The 17876-nt window shown below is 48.6% G+C and overlaps 1 protein-coding gene across 1 annotated transcript in view; it reads left to right on the top strand.

Annotated features, from left to right (window-relative positions):
* Nucleotides 1-17876, top strand: part of LOC144480397 (uncharacterized) — a 49534-nt gene that overhangs the window by 11338 nt on the left and 20320 nt on the right. Inside the window, exons 6-12 of the mRNA XM_078199802.1 lie at nt 3035-3180; nt 5237-5361; nt 5952-6010; nt 6808-6953; nt 9516-9577; nt 10367-12379; nt 14326-14390. Of these exons, the coding sequence (XP_078055928.1) occupies nt 3035-3180; nt 5237-5361; nt 5952-6010; nt 6808-6953; nt 9516-9577; nt 10367-12379; nt 14326-14390 (2616 nt within the window). The remainder of the gene's footprint in view (nt 1-3034; nt 3181-5236; nt 5362-5951; nt 6011-6807; nt 6954-9515; nt 9578-10366; nt 12380-14325; nt 14391-17876) is intronic.

Below are 17876 nucleotides of genomic sequence, written 5' to 3'. Positions count from 1 at the left end.
AAGATCCACATGAAGAATGAAAATGTCTCATCGAAACATAGAAACTAGAAGCAGGAGGAGGCCATTCAGCCCTTCAAGCCTGTTCCACCATTCATTTTGATCACAGCTGTTCATCAAATTCAATATCCTGATCCCTCCCCTTCCCCCACATCCCTTGATCCCTTTAGCCCCAAGAGCTATATCTAATTTCTAAATACCAGACAATGTTTTGGTCTCCAGTTGATCGCATGCTTATTAGAACATAAGAAATGTAAGTCGTTGACAGCAAGATGTGCAGTCAAACTGCTTCTGCCATGCAATCAAATCACGGCTAATCCTTACCTCTGCTGTCCCTAACCCTAACCCCACCGTCCCTGGATTCTTGTCCGGTCCTAAGATAATGACAGATTACACGTTAGGTCCATGTTACGGGGGCAGCACGGTGGCACGGTGGTTAGCACTGTTGCCTCACAGCGCCAGGGAGCCGGGTTCGATTCCCGGCTTAGGTCACTGTCTATGTGGAGTTTGCACATTCTCCCCGTGTCTGCGTGGGTTTCCTCCGGGTGCTCCGGTTTCCTCCCACACTCTAAAGGTGTGTGGGTTAGGAGAATTGGCCATGCTAAATCGCCCCTCAGCGTCAGGGGGATTAGTGGGGTAAATGCGTGGGGTTACGGAGATGGGGCCAGGGTGGGATTGTTGTCGGTGGAGGCCCAATGGGCTGAATGGCCTCCTTCTGCACTGTAGGGATTCGATGATCTTACGATAAAGTTCCCCTCACAATCCCAAGCCACCCTAAAGCACTTTTCAGCCAATGGACCACTTTCGAGAGAGCAGGAGTGTTGTAGGAAATGCAACAACCAATTTGCTCACAGCCAACTCCCGCAACTGGCAACGTGATAGTGAGCAGAGCTTTTTAAGATGTTGACTGGACAATAGACTCTATTCAGTTGAACCACGTAAGCAGTCACAATGTAATTGCAGCCTCTGGCCATTAGGTGGCTGGCTAGACGGTGGGTGGGATTGTACAGCCCCTCTCCCTGGTGACATCTTCCAGTCTGTTTGAGGTCAATAAACCTTTGAACGGTTCGCCGCGTCTCACAGCCCTTGATTCAATGATGCTGCAGAGATTTACACCCCCTGTCCCTGAAGATTCTCACATTAGATATCAGCATCTTGTTTTGAAAAGAAGGATGAATATTTAGCGGGTGACTGGGCCAACTCCCCCCCCCCCCACCCCCGCCCCTCCCAACCCTGCTCTACTTCCAAATAATGCCAATGGATTTTCACACTCGTCTGATTTTGATTTGATTTATTGTTGTCACATGTATTAGCATACAGTGAAAAGTATTGTTTCTTGCGCGCTATACAGACAAAGCATACCGTTCATAGAGAAGGAAAGGAGAAAGTGCAGAATGTAGTGTTACAGTCATAGCTAGGGTGTAGAGAAAGGTCAACTTAATGCAAGGTAGGTCCATTCAAAAGTCTGATGGCAGCAGGGAAGAAGCTGTTCTTGAGTCGGTCGGTACGTGACCTCAGACTTTTGTATCTTTTTTCCCAAAGGAAGAAGGTGGAAGAGAGTATGTAGAGAGATTTTTAATTGGTAATGGGTTGAAGGGTAATGGGGAGAAGGCAGGAAAATGGGGATAAGGAGTGAATCAGCCATGAGCGGACTTGATGGGCTGAATGGCCTAATTCTGTTCGTCTATCTTATGAACTTATGTTCTTAATTATGCTGGCTGCTTTTCTGAGGCAGCGGGAAGTGTAGACGGAGTCAATGGATGAGAGGTTCGTTTGCGTGATGGATTGGGCTACGTTCACAACCCTTTGTTGTTTCTTGCAGTCTTGGGCAGAGCAGGAGCCCATACCAAGCTGTGATACAACCAGAAAGAATGCTTTCTATGGTGCATCTGTCAAATGTTGGTGAGAGTTGTAGTGGACATCCTGAGAAAGTAGTCATAATAAGTAATATCTGGTGGGTGTCAAAACCCCCTGCTCTTCAAAATAACTCCAAGGGAATTTTGACACTCATCTCAGAGGCAGGTCGATGTTTTGTTGGCTGTTTCAGCCCAAAGGTAGCATCTCCAACAGTGTAGCACTCCCTCGGCACTGCACTGGGAACATCAGCCTCCATCTTTATTCTGGGAGCGGGATTCAGACCATCATCTCTTAACTCACTGTGTTACCAACTGAACCACAGCTCACAACACCAGTGTAATCGGGAATGCTGTCACGTATATAATCAGTTGGCTGGATGGCTAATTAGTGATGCAGAGCGATGCCAACAACGTGGGTTCAATCCCCATACCGGCTGAGGTAATTCATGAAGGCCCCGCCTTCTCAACCTTGCCTCCTCGTCCGAGGTGTAGTGACCCTCAGGTTAAATCACCCTGGTCAGCTCTCCCCCTCAAAGCGGAGAACACCCTATGGTCATCTGGGGCTATGGCAACTGTACCTTTTTAGCGACTACATTGATGTAGTTAACTACTTGTTAATACGCACATATGCCACTAAGACATCTCTACTTAAAGTTTACATACAAACTAAGATAGATATGTGGCATTAATATATGCCTATTGCACTGTTGGATATGTTGCATTCAGATATGCACCATGCTTAGTGACACTGCTCAAGAGTACAAATTCCGAGCCTAAATCTTCCAATTCCTCCCACGGGAATCAGCTCAGAGGGGGAAGGATAATTTGACTAAAGGTCTGTGGATCCCGGGTGGGAATTTCTGATCTGAGGAAGGGCATGATGGGAAAGTTGCGTCCAACAGTTCCACTTTAAGAAATGCCAACTTCCTCAGGCTTTGATTCCAAATCTGATGATCATTGAATGGAATCTTACGGCCGGGATTTTACGACCTTGCTCGAGCGAGACAGGAAATTCCCGCCCGGCGTTAGTGGACATTTCTGTCATCTGCCATTCGCCCGTTCCAATTCCGTGGCGGACAAGGCAGTAGAATTCTGGCGCAGGAGTACGCTGGTGACAAAGAGTATCGCGTAATGAGGGGCCACGGAACAACCAATCTATCTCACGTTTCTGTCACTTTCAGTAATAGTTCGACAAAGGTGAAGGTGGACGCACGTATTCAGATCAATACGACCAAAGTGGAAGACCGGCCTTTCCTGCGTGATCTCATTGTTAATAATGTTAACATCTCGGGTTTTGATATCATCAAATCCTCCGTTCAAGTAAATGGTAAGAGCCACTTTGTGTAAGTGCGGAGTTGTGTTCACGTATAACACCATGTCTCGTCACCCAGGAACACCTCACAGTGCATCATCCGCAAAACCAAACAGGCGTTAAGTTCAGAGATTATTAGTTGGTCAACAAACTAAGATAACCTTTCCCACACAGGAAGCTTCTATGCTAAATGCCGTGCTAAATTCTCCCTCAGTCTACCCGAACAGGCGCCGGAGTGTGGTGACTGGGGAATTTTCACAGTAACTTCACTGCAGTGTTAATGTAAGCCGACTTGTGACACTAATAAATAAACTTTAAAGATTCCAAGAAGGCATCAGTGCAGACTTGATGGGCTGAATGGCCTCCTTTGGACTGCAGAGATTCTATGATTGATGTGATTCTATGATAAACAGAACTATAAGCTATGTTAACCTATGGGGTAGCAGTGGACAAGGAACAAATTTCCCATTCCCAGGCTGTCTAAAGTTGGAAATAATGCATCAGTAACACACTTGACTTCAACATACTGACTTAAATTAATAAGAACATAAGAACTAGGAGCAGGAGTAGGCCATCTGGCCCCTCGAGCCTGCTCCGCCATTCAATAAGATCATGGCTGATCTTTTCGTGGACTCAGCTCCACTTACCCGCCCACTCACCATAACCCTTAATTCCTTTACTGATCAAAAATTTATCTATCCTTGCCTTAAAAACATTCAGTGAGGTAGCCTCAACTGCTTCACTGGGCAGGGAATTCCACAGGTTCACAACCCTTTGTGTGAAGAAGTTCCTCCTCAACTCAGTCCTAAATCTGCTCCCCCTTATTTTGAGGCTATGCCCCCTAGTTCTAGTTTCACCCACCAGTGGAAACAACTTCCCTGCTATCTTATCTATTCCCTTCATAATCTTATATTCTATAAGATCTCCCCTCATTCTTCTGAATTCATATGAGTATAGCCCCAGTCTACTCAGTCTCTCCTCATAAGCCAACTTTCTCAACTCCAGAATAAACTTTCAGAGGAACCAGCACCTTATACAGCTGCAACATAACCTCGCTGCTTTAAAACTCCACCCCTCTAGCAATAAAGGACAAAATTCCATTTGCCTTCTTAATGACCAACTCCTTGTGATTCTTGTACAAGGACACCCAGGTCCCTCTGCACAGCAGCATGCTGCAATTTTTTACCATTTAAATAATAGTCCGTTTTGCTGTTATCCCTACGAAAATGGATGACCTCACATTTACCAACATTGTACTCCATCTGCCAGACCCTCACCCACTCACTTAGATTATCTATATCCCTTTGCAGACTTTCAGCGTCCTCTGCACACTTTGCTCTGCCACCCATCTTAGTGTCATCTGTGAATTTTGACACAGTAAATGGTCCCAATTCCCAATGTTGATCCCTAATTGTCCTGCTTGGAACCATAGAATCCTGACAGTGTAGGAGAGGCCATTTGGCCCATCGAGTCTGCACTGAATCTTCAAAAAAGCATCCCACCAGGCACTCACCTCTGCTCTATCCCCATTACTCTGCGCATTTAGCATGGCCAATCCATCTAATCTGCACATCTTTGGACACTAAGGAGCAATTTAGCATGGCCTATCCACCTAACCTGCACATCTTTGGACACTAAGGAGCAATTTAGCATGGCCAATCCACCTAACCTGCACATCTTTGCACATTAAGGGGCAATTTAGCATGGCCAATCCACCTAACCTGCACATCTTTGGACACTAAGGGGCAATTTAGCACGGCCAATGCAACTAACCTGCACATCTTTTCAATGTGGGAAGAAACCGGAGCACCCGGAGGAAACCCACGCAGACACGGGGAGAACGTGCGGACTCCGCACAGACAGTGACCCAAGCCGGGAATTGAACCCGGGTCCCTGGCGCTGTGAGGCAGCAGTGCTAACCACTGTGCCACCGTGCCGCTCAGACTAGTTTCTGTCAGGACAGGTTTCACAGTGAAGTGGCAAGTTTATAAAAAAGACCACCTGCAGTTGGAGAAGTTGAGCTGTGAAGTGAACATTTATATTTGATACATTTGAACCTTTCTTCCCTCAGGAGCGGGTGTTGCAGCTGAAAGAATCCAAGTGCCAATTCGGCTTTCAAATGTTGAATTTAATAGCGCCCTGAATAACAGATCGAGTACTGAGTTTGGACGCCTTAGCCGCAGAGTAACAAACGTGGTAAGGACTCAGTTCAGAGTTTTACGCTGTGCCAAGGTGCAGATAACTTTCTACAACTGTGAGATATTTTCAAACTAATAATCATAGAATCCCTACTGTGCACGAAGAGGCCATTCAGCCCATCAAGTCTGCACCGTCTCACCTTTATTAATCATGCCCAGGTCCGATCACCGTAACCTCACATATTTACCCTGTAACCAACCAACCCCCCCCCCCGGCTCACCATTGGACACTAAGAGGCAACTTAGCATGGCCAATCTACCTAACCTGCACATCTTTGGGCACTAAGGGGCAATTTAATATGGCCAATCCACCTAACCTGAAACCCACGCAGACACGGGGAGAACGTGCAAACCCAACACAGACAGTGACCCGAGGCCGGGAATCGAACCCGGGCCTCCGGCGCTGTGAGGCAGCAGTGCTAACCACTGTGCCGCCCCATTATGAAAAGATGACAGAATGTTCAATGAATTGGAAGTTGTAAGTAAGCTGAAAGGGTTGACTGAGTCGATGAGTTTGAATGGGTTGAGGGCCGTGATGCTCTCCTGGGCTGGTGTTAAATCCATTGATCTTGTCTTCCTGTCTTGCAGATGAATCGTATCTTTGCAAGTGATTCGAACTTCATTGAGATCATAATCAATGGGTTTACGTAAGTAGAATTTGTGTAAAAATCACTTGAAAATGACAAAACAACACTAAGGTGTCACAAATGTTTGTACATAGTGGATAAGATGCTCATCCTCCCTATTATTGGTAATGTCTCCATCCAGTATCTTTAAGTTGTTGGCATCATCAATCTTCCAGTTCATTTTGATTTGATTTGATTCATTATTGTCACATGTATTGGGTTAGAGTGAAAAGTATTGTTTCTTGTGAGCTATACAGATGAAGCATGCCGTTCATAGAGTACCTAGTGGAGACGAAAAGGAGAGGGTGCAGAATATAGTGTTACAGTCATAGCTAGGGTGTAGAGAAAGATCAACTTAATATTCAAAAGCCTGATGGCAACAGGGAAGAAGCTGTTCTTGAGTCAGTTGGTACATGGCCTCAGACTTTTGTACCTTTTTCCCGACTGAAGAAGGTGGAAGAGAGAATGTCCAGGGTGCGTGGGGTCCTTGATTATGCTGGCTGATTTTCCAAGGCAGCGGGATGTGTAGACAGAGTCAATGGATGGGAGGCTGGTTTGAGTGATGGACTGGGCTTCGTTCACGACCCTTTGTAGTTTCTTGCGGTCTTGGGCAGAGCAGGAGCCCAGACCAAGCTGTGATACAACCAGAAAGGATGCTTTCTATGGTGCATCCGTAAAATCTGGTGAGAGTTGTAGTGGGCATGCCAAATTTCCTTCGTCCCCTGAGGCATTGGTGGGCTTTTGGAGCTGCAGGTTAGAATGAGAACAATATAGTTATTGTTTTCTCAACTTCTTCCTTTCTCTTTATAACTATCTAGGGCTGGATCTGTTATCGTTGATGTGGAAACCGTCTTTAAACCTGAGACCACAGACAAAGCTAGTGTCACCCAAACACTGACCAACAGCGCGGAAGCATTTGCAAATGCTGATTTCACATTGGACACCAATTTCCAGAATGGGATAAGTACGTTACCTCTAAAAAATCATGCCTGTGTTTAACTGTGAGTCCTTTCCACAAGGAAACAAGTGTTTTCCATTCTGGCTGGCACACCCAAGGCTTGCTGTAAAACTAATCTAACAGGGATAGATAGATTAGCCCCAGGTTAATAAAACTAACCCGCTAATCCCCTGACACAAAGAGCATGGCCAATCACAGTAGAATCATAGAATCCCTACATGTAGGAGGAGGCCATTCGGCCCATCGAGCCTGCACCGACCACAATCCCACCCAGACCCTATCCCCCTAACACCACATATTTACCCTGTTACCCGGACATTAAGGGGCAAGTTAGCAATGGCCAATCACAGTAGAATTATGGAAGCGCTGCAATGTAATGGCTGGTATTTATATCACCCCGATTACAAGCAGGTGGGGAGGAATAAGCCCTCTTTCCAACATCCTCATGTGGTCGCGACAACGGTTTGTTTAAAACCCTTTCCCAGTGGATGCCTTGTCCCAGTGCCAATGCATTTACTTTTTGTAGGGAGCCAAATTAACAAGACTCTCTCGAGTCAAAATTTATTGGTTATAGAAACGCAGAATCCCTACAGTGCAGAAGAAGGCCATTCGGCCCATCGAACCTGCACCGACAACAATCCCACCCAGGCCCTATCCCCCGTAACCCCATGTGTTTACCCTGCTAATCCCCCTGACATTAAAGGGCAATTTAGCATGGCCAATCCACCTAACCCGCACATCTTTGGACACTAAGGGGCAATTTAGCATGGCCAATCCACCTAACCTGCACATCTTTGGACACTAAGGGGCAATTTAGCATGGCCAATCCACCTAACCTGCACATCCTTGGACACTAAGAGGCAATTTAGCATGGCCAATCCACCTAACCTGCACATCTTTGGACACTAAGGTGCAATTTAGCATGGCCAATCCACCTAACCTGCACATCTTTGGACACGAAGGGGCAATTTAGCATGGCCAATCCAGCTAACCCCTGTACATCTTTGGACACTAAGAGGCAATTTAGCATGGCCAATCCACCTAACCTGCACATCTTTGGACACGAAGGGGCAATTTAGCATGGCCAATCCACCTAACCTGCACATCGTGGGTCACTAAGGGGCAATTTAGCATGGCCAATCCACATAACCTGTACATCTTTGGAGTGTGGGAGGAAACCGGAGCACCCGGAGGAAACCCACGCAGACATGGGGAGAACGTGCAAACTCCACACAGACAGTGACCCGAGCCGGGAATTGAACCCAGTTCCCTGGCATTGTGAGGCAGCAGTGCTAACCACAGTGCCACTGTGCCCCCCTATATTTTGTATATATATGTATATATATTTATAACTGGGAGCAACAGGTCGCCAGGCAGTCTGGGTGCTGTCACAGAACCTGTGGCACTCTGTGAGTTGTAATGGAGCTTGTAGCTAAAGGGGAATCTGGCAAAGGGCCACGGGCCTCCACTGACTTATTTCACAGAGGATTTAGACCATTGGCTTTGACGGGACCAGAAGGCCCAGCCGGCGGCCAATGGCATGTTGCCTCTGCAGAAACGCCGCCATTTGGGTGGGGTGGGGAGGGGTGCAGGAGGAAGAGGGAGGGTGGAAAATTCCAGCCTTTGTTTAAGTTCCATAGCTTTAAAAAAAAGCACTTGAAATCAAACATTTGCTAACGGTATAGAAAACGAGAATACTGGGAAAAACGTTACATGGTATGATCTATAATATTTCCATTCCCGCATCCATACAATAAATCTGCAAACTTGAAGGAAAATTGACCCAACATCCTCTGTTGATATTTCATAGAATTATATGGGGGGGCAAGGTGGCACAGTGATTAGCACTGCTGCCTCACAGCGCTGGGAATCAAGGTTTGATTCCAGCCTTGGGTCACTGTCTGTGTGGAGACCGCACGTTCTCCCCGTGTCTGCGTGGGTTTCCTCCGGGTGCTCCGGTTTCCTCCCACAGTCCAAAGATGTGTAGGTTAGGGGGATTGGCCGTGCTAAATTGCCCCTTATGTCCAAAGACATGTAGGTTAGGGGGATTGGCCGTGCTAAATTGCCCCCTTGGTGTCTAAAGATGTCCAGTTTAGATGGATTGGCCATACTAAATTGCCCTTTAGTGTCCAAAGATGGGCAAGTTAGGCCGATTGGCCATGCTAAATTGTCCCTGAGTGTCAGGGGATTAGCTGGGTAAATGTTACCAGATAGTTATGGGAATAGGGTCTGGGTGGGATTGTGGTCGGTGCAGGCTCGATGGGCTGAATGGCCTCTCTGTGCACCGTAGGGATTCTATGAATTTATTGAGCTATCTAATTGATTTGTTGATGTGGTTTAGGCTGGCGATCTTGCCAGAATGGGCATTGAATGAAACTCCTCTATCGGTAAAAATGAAAACAATTCATTTCGAGGTGTCACAGTGTGGATATTTTAAATAGGCATTGGGCAAAATGAGGATCAGGCAATATTTTTAATGTTTGAACAGCCGCTGCCAACTGGTTATCTTGAGTGAATTGAGTAGATTAAAATTGCACAGGTTTAAAAAAATTCTCTTCTTATTCACAGCCACTACCACCCCTGCAACTACCACCACCAGCGCATCAACAGCCACAAGTACAGTCACCCAAGTGTCAACAGCTGCTGACAATGTAACACAGGCAACTACAGCCGCTGCCAATGTAACCCAGGCAACAACAACAGTCACTGCCAATGTAACCCAGGCAACAACAACAGTCACTGCCAATGTAACCCAGGCAACAACAGCTGCTGCCAATGCAACACAAGCAACAACAACAGTCTCTGCCAATGGAACACAGGCAACAACAACAGTCGCTGCCAATGCAACACAGGCAACATCACCAGTCGCTGCCAATGGAACACAGGCAACAACAGTCACTGCCAATGCAACCCAGGCAACAACAGGCGCTGCCAATGGAACACAGGCAACAACAACAGCCACTGCCAATGGAACACAGGCAACTACAGTCACTGCCAATGCAACCCAGGCATCAACAACAGTCGCTTCCAATGTAACACAGGCAACAACAGCTGCTGCCAATGCAACACAGGCAACAACTACAGTCGCTGCCAATGTAACACAGGCAACAACAAAAGCCACTGCCAATGCAACACAGGCAACAACTACAGTCACTGCCAATGTAACACAGGCAACAACAGTCGCTGCCAATGCAACACAGGCAACAACAGTTGCTGCCAATGTAACACAGGCAACAACAAAAGCCACTGCCAATGCAACACAGGCAACAACAACACTCACTGCCAATGTGACACAGGCAACAACAATCGCTGCCAATGTAACACAGGCAACAACAGCCGCTGCCAATGGAACACAGGCAACAACAGCCGCTGCCAATGTAACACAGGCAACAACAACAGCCGCTGCCAATGTGACACAGGCAACAACAGCCGCTGCCAATGTGACACAGGCAACAACAGCCGCTGCCAATGTGACACAGGCAACAACAGCCGCTGCCAATGTGACACAGGCAACAACAGCCACTGCCAATGTGTCACAGGCAACAACAATCGCTGCCAATGCAACACAGGCAACAACAATCGCTGCCAATGTGACACAGGCAACAACAGCCGCTGCCAATGTAACACAAGCAACAACAGCCGCTGCCAATGCAACACAGGCAACAACAGCCGCTGTCAATGTAACACAAGCAACAACAGCCGCTGCCAATGCAACACAGGCAACAACAGCCGCTGCCAATGCAACCCAGGCAACGACAACAGTCACTGCCAATGTAACCCAGGCAACAACAGCTGCTGCCAATGCAACACAGGCAACAACAACAGCCGCTGCCAATGCAACACAGGCAACAACAGTTGCTGCCAATGTAACACAGGCAACATCACCAGTCGCTGCCAATGTAACACAGGCAACTACAGTCACTGCCAATGTAACCCAGGCAACAACAGCCGCTGCCAATGCAACCCAGGCAACAACAACAGCCGCTGCTAATGCAACACAGGCAACAACAGCCGCTACCAATGCAACACAGGCAACAACAACAGCCGCTGCCAATGTAACACAGGCAACAACTACAGCCGCTGCCAATGTGACACAAGCAACAACAGCCGCTGCCAATGTGACACAGGCAACAACAGCCACTGCCAATGCAACACAGGCAACAACTACAGCCGCTGCCAATGTGACACAGGCAACAACTACAGCCGCTGCCAATGTGACACAGGCAACAACAACAGCCGCTGCCAATGTGACACAGGCAACAACAACAGCCGCTGCCAATGCAACACAGGCAACAACAACAGCCGCTGCCAATGCAACACAGACAACAACAACAGCTGCTGCCAATGTGACACAGGCAACAACAGCCGCTGCCAATGCAACACAGGCAACAACAACAGCCGCTGCCAATGTAACACAGGCAACAACAGCCGCTGCCAATGCAACACAGGCAACAACAGCCACTGCCAATGTGACACAGGCAACAACAGCCGCTGCCAATGTGACACAGGCAACAACAACAGCCGCTGCCAATGTAACACAGGCAACAACTACAGCCGCTGCCAATGCAACACAGGCAACAACAACAGTCGCTGCCAATGCAACACAGGCAACAACAGCCGCTGCCAATGCAACACAGGCAACAACAGCCGCTGCCAATGCAACACAGGCAACTACAGCCGCTGCCAATGCAACACAGGCAACAACAACAGCCGCTGCCAATGCAACACAGGCAACAACAGCCGCTGCCAATGCAACACAGGCAACAACAGCCGCTGCCAATGTGACACAGGCAACAACAACAGCCGCTGCCAATGCAACACAGGCAACAACAACAGCCGCTGCCAATGTAACACAGGCAACAACAACAGCCGCTGCCAATGTAACACAGGCAACAACTACAGCCGCTGCCAATGTAACACAGGCAACAACAGCCGCTGCCAATGTAACACAGGCAACAACAGCCGCTGCCAATGTAACACAGGCAACAACTACAGCCGCTGCCAATGTGACACAAGCAACAACAGCCGCTGCCAATGTGACACAGGCAACAACAGCCACTGCCAATGCAACACAGGCAACAACTACAGCCGCTGCCAATGTGACACAGGCAACAACTACAGCCGCTGCCAATGTGACACAGGCAACAACAACAGCCGCTGCCAATGCAACACAGGCAACAACTACAGCCGCTGCCAATGTGACACAGGCAACAACAACAGCCGCTGCCAATGCAACACAGGCAACAACAGCCGCTGCCAATGCAACACAGGCAACAACAGCTGCAATCACAACAGCGTCCACAAGCACAGTGTCCCCATCGCCTTTTCCTAAGACGCCCTTAACGTTCCGTCTGCTTCAAGACTTTAACGAGGCATTAAATAATCCCAAATCACCTGAGTTCATAAATCTTAAAGCAAATATCGAAAACCGGGTAAGTTTTCTTTGTATATCCGGTGTTATTATTAATTTTTGAATGCTCTGAGGGACAGATGCCTCCATTAAGGCAGCTTTCTTTAAAGATCCCATCTCAGTGTCTGACTAAATGCCGACTTTTAACTCTTTAATTTGGCGGTTATAGTAAACTGTTTATTTTCCGATGTCTAGCCACAGTCCTGACACAGAGCTTGTGTGCAGATGGGAAACCCCTTGCTGGCTTGTTTTTTCTATAGCCCTTTTCTCTGAGCGCGATGGTCGTGGGTTCGAATCCCACAGCGAGCTGGGTAGGTGAACAATATACTGCCACTTGAGACACTCAGCAGAGACTGGCGACGGCCCAGTGGTATTAGCGCTAGACCATTATTCCAGAAACTCAGCTAATGTTCTGGGGACCCGGGTTCGAATCCCGCCACGGCACGTAGTGGAATTTGAATTCAATTTTTAAAAAAAATATCTGGAATTAAGAATTGACTGATGACCAATGAAACCATTGTCGGAAAAACCCATCTGGTTCACTAATGTCCTTTAGAGAAGGAAATCTGCCAATGGAAAACCCACCATCAGGGAATCACCTCCGGAAGAGAGAGGGAGCCACCATCTTGCGACCTCCCCCCCCCTTCCCAATACCCCTAACATATTTGAACTTAAGAATGACCTCAGCTGCCAGGCCACTCTCAGATGCTGACTGACCTGATGAGAGCTTCCATTATTGTTTCTGTTATATAAATGATTACCTTGGCTGACACCTTGCTGGACTATTGAGGGAGTGCTGCATTGTTGGTGGGTGGTGATGAGATGTTAAAGGGCATCGGTTCCCTCACATGGTTACAGATGATCCTGTGATGCGGGGAAAGTGGGGCATTTCTCCCAAGGAATGGGCAACATTTACCTCTCAAGTCTTCTTTTAGTCATTCGTGGGACATGGGCGTCGTTGGCTGGGCCAGCATTTATTGCCCATCCCTAGTTGCCCCTTGAGAAGGTGGTGGTGAGCTGCCTTCTTGAATCGCTGCAGTCCACGTGCTGTGGGTTGACCCACAATGCCGTTAGGGAGGGAATTCCAGGATTTTGACCCAGCAACTGTGAAGGAACGGCCGATATATTTCCAAGTCAGGATGGCGAGTGGCTTGGAGGGGAACTTGCAGGTGGTGATGTTCCCATGTATCTGCTGCCCTTGTCCTTCTAGATGGAAGTGGTCGTGGGTTTGGAAGGTGCTGTCTAATTGCTGCAGTGCATCTTGTAGATGGTACACACTGCTGCTACTGAGCATCAGTGGTGGAGGGAGTGGACAGACCAAAGAACAAAGAAAATTACAGCACAGGAACATGCTCTTCAGCCCTCCAAGCCTGCACCGACCATGCTGCCCGACTGAACTAAAACCCCCTACTCTGCTGGTGACCATACCCCTCTATATTTCCATCTTATTCATGTATTTGTCAAGACGCCCCTTAAAAGTCACTATCGTATCTGCTTCCACTCCCTCCCCCAGCAGCGAGTTCCAGGCACCCACCACCCTCTGTGTAAAAAACTTGCCTCATACATCTACGAGGATCTTTGTGGATGTGGTGCCAATCAAGAGGGCTGCTTTGTCCTGGATGGTGTAGAGGTTCTTGAGTGTTGTTGGAGCTGCACCCATCCAGGCAAGTGGGGAGTATTCCATCACACTCCTGACTTGTGCCTTGTAGATGGTGGACAGGCTTTGGGGAGTCAGGAGGTGAGTTACTCACCGCACTATTCCTAGCCTCTGACCTGCTCTTGTACCTCTGACAATGTATCACTCGCTTGGCGCATTAGATTTTGTGCTCAAGCCTCTAGTGTGGGACTTGTACCTTGGGGGTGAGGGACACAGATGCAACTAGATGATATTGATATGGTGAATGTGAATCACTGATTACTTATCAAAATTATTCCAACTCGATGCTAACCTATTTCTTTCGTTTAAAGCTTAATTCACCGTTCCGTAAAGTTGCACCGAAAGGTTTCCGAGGATTCGAGGTCAACAGATTCAGGTAGGCGGCGGGCTCAGTCCAACATTCTTAGTTAGTTAGTGATATAAGTTCTTCATCCGCAAGGAAATGGTGGAATTCGGAGAAAGACCATGAGTCGGAACGATACGGCCATTCGCGCCGGCGGCAATTTCCCATCCCGCCGCAGTGAACGGAGATTTGGCCGGTAAGACCGCACCCTGAATCTCACTGAGGAGCTCACTCATGGCTACCATTAACCGCGCCAAGACATTCGGCATAGCGGCACGGTGGCACAATGGTTAGCACTGCTGCCTCACAACGCCAGGGACCCGGCTTCGATCTTAGAATCTTAGAAACCCTACAGCACAGAAAGAGGCCATTCGGCCCATCGAGTCTGCACCGACCACAATCCCACCCAGACCCTACCCCCATATCCCTACATATTTTACCCACCAATCCCTCCAACCTACACCAAGGGCAATTTTAGTATGGCCAATCAACCTAACCCGCACATCTTTGGACTGTGGGAGGAAACCGGAGCACCCGGAGGAAACCCACGCAGACACGAGGAGAATGTGCAAACTCCACGCAGACAGTGACCCGAGCCAGGAACCGAACCCAGGTCGCTGGAGCTGTGAAGCAACAGTGCTAACCGCTGTGCTACCGTGACGCCCGGCCTTGGGTCACTGTCGTCGTGGAGTTTGCACATTCTCCCCGTGTCTGCGTGAGTTTCCTCTGGGCGTTCCGGTTTCCTCCCATAGTCCAAAGATATGCGGTTGAGGTGGATTGGCCATGCTAACTTCCCCTTAGTGAAAAGGGGATTAGGAGGTTAAATACGTGGGGTTATAAGGATAGGGACTGGGTGGGATTGTTATCGGTGCAGGCTCGATGGATCGAATGGCCTCCTTCTGTATTGTAAGTATTCTATGATAGCATGATGGAGGGGTGGGGTGGGGGTGGGGGGAGGGGAGGGGTCCTTCTTGACGTTGCATTTACGAATGAGAAGAAGCTAAACACTCCAAACACCAGAGGTGTGACTTTGAGGGAAGGATTTTCCGGACACGCTCGCCCCCAAGACCGGAAAATCCCGCCCAAGGTCAACAGACCTTCTCAGAACTTGAATTTTCAAATTGGAAGGCAGGATTTTGAAACATAAGGACGTAAGAACTGGCCCCTCGAGCCTGCTCTACCATTCAATAAGATCATGGCTGATCTTTTCGTGGACTCAGCTCCACTTACCCGCCCACTCACTATAACCCTTAATTCCTTTACTGTTCAAAAATGTATCTATCCTTGCCTTAAAAACATTCAATGAGGTAGCCTCACTGGGCAGGGAATTCCACAGATTCACAACCCTTTGTGTGAAGAAGTTCCTCCTCAACTCAGTCCTAAATCTGCTCCCCCTTATTTTGAGGCCATGCCCCCTAGTTCTAGTTTCACCTGCCAGTGGAAACAACCTCCCTGCTTCTATCTTATCTATTCCCTTCATAATCTTATATGTTTCTATAAGATCTCCCCTCATTCTTCTGAATTCCAATGAGTATAGCCCCAGTCTACTCAGTCTCTCCTCATAAGCCAACCCTCTCAACTCCGGAATCAACCTAGTGAATCTCCTCTGCACGCCCTCCAGTGCCAGTATATCCTTTCTCAAGTAAGTAGACCAAAACTGAAACAGAGGACCGGGTTTTACCAAAACGGGCGCAAAAACTTGGTAAAGTCGGGCGTGAGGCAAATAGCGCAAATCTGCGCCCACATCCCCACAGATGCCCACCATACCAAGGCCCGAAAATGGTTGCAATCCGATTCGCGCCCGATTCTGCGTAAAGAACCTACCTCTGATATCCTTCCTATATCTCCCACCATGAACCCTATAGTTATGCCCCCTTGTAATAGCTCCATCCACCCGAGGAAATAGTCTTTGAACGTTCACTCTATCTATCCCCTTCATCATTTAAATTGAATTAATGGGTTACCAGCGTTTCCCCCTTTACCACGGCGTTCGCACGTCCAGATTCGGCGCGGAACAGACCTGCTCGGCAAAGGTCTGTTTCGGGCGTTCCAGCTTCTGAAGAGGTAAGTTCAGAGCTTCTGGCAGCTCTCTCAGTCAGATCAGTGGTGTTGGCGGGGGGTGGGGGTGAAGGTGGAAGGAGGAGGAGCCGGGCAAGATGTCTCTCTGGTGGGGGGGGGGGCTGGGAGGGTGGGGGGGGGGGGGGGGGGGGGGGGGCGGGGAGCGGGAGGCCCGATCATTCTCTGGTTGGGGGGGGGGGTGGAGGGCAGGGGCAGGAGGGGAACGCTGCCACTCTACAGGCGATCGGTGGGGGGGGGGGGGAAGTGGAGCAGGAGGTCTCGTTCGTTCTGTGTAGCGGCGAGGGGGGGGGGATAAGGGGGAGAGTTACGTTGTGGGGGTGGGGTGCTGTCTGTGGGAGCCATCGCTCCTGGGTCGTTTTATCCACGTTTTGCGGCCCGGGAACGATGTGGCAGGGAGCTTTTTCCGGTTTTCACTGCACATGCGCAGTTGAAGGCTCCAATCGGAGCAGCAGCGTTTCGGGCACGATAAGCCCCGCCCACAGCGCGATTCAGACCCGCAATTTTTTTTTCAGTCTGAGTGCGTATGGGGGCGCCTGAGAGCAGATTTCCAAGTGGGACCTGAATTACGCCGAGATTCAGTACTTAGAATCAAAATGGTAAATTCAGGCCCAGAATGTGACTCAATGTCCAGTGCGCATAATCATCGTAATCAATCACTGATTGCCCTCGATTTAAACTTTCAGCCCCTTTCTTTCGGAATTTGGGGGATGGAATATATTTTATAGAACATAGAACATAGAACAGTACAGCACAGAACAGGCCCTTCGGCCCACGATGTTGTGCCGAGCTTTATCTGAAACCAAGATCAAGCTATCCCACTTCCTATCATCCTGGTGTGCTCCATGTGCCTATCCAATAACCGCTTAAATGTTCCTAAAGTGTCTGACTCCACTATCACTGCAGGCAGTCCATTCCACACCCCAACCACTCTCTGCGTGAAGAACCTACCTCTGATATCCTTCCTATATCTCCCACCATGAACCCTATAGTTATGCCCCCTTGTAATAGCTCCATCCACCCGAGGAAATAGTCTTTGAACGTTCACTCTATCTATCCCCTTCATCATTTTATAAACCTCTATTAAGTCTCCCCTCAGCCTCCTCCGCTCCAGAGAGAACAGCCCGAGCTTCCTCAACCTTTCCTCACAAGACCTACCCTCCAAACCAGGCAGCATCCTGGTAAATCTCCTCTGCACTCTTTCCAGCGCTTCCACATCCTTCTTATAGTGAGGCGACCAGAACTGCACACAATATTCCAAATGTGGTCTCACCAAGGTCCTGTACAGTTGCAGCATAACCCCACGGCTCTTAAACTCCAACCCCCTGTTAATAAAAGCTAACACACTATAGGCCTTCTTCACAGCACTTGAGTGGCAACCTTTAGAGATCTGTGGATATGGACCCCAAGATCTCTCTGTTCCTCCACAGTCTTCAGAACCCT

This window comes from Mustelus asterias, chromosome 29 (genome assembly GCF_964213995.1).
Source record: "Mustelus asterias chromosome 29, sMusAst1.hap1.1, whole genome shotgun sequence".
Lineage (NCBI taxonomy): Eukaryota > Metazoa > Chordata > Chondrichthyes > Carcharhiniformes > Triakidae > Mustelus > Mustelus asterias.
Note: the sequence above shows the minus strand (reverse complement) of the source record. Positions and strands in the feature narration are given on the sequence as shown.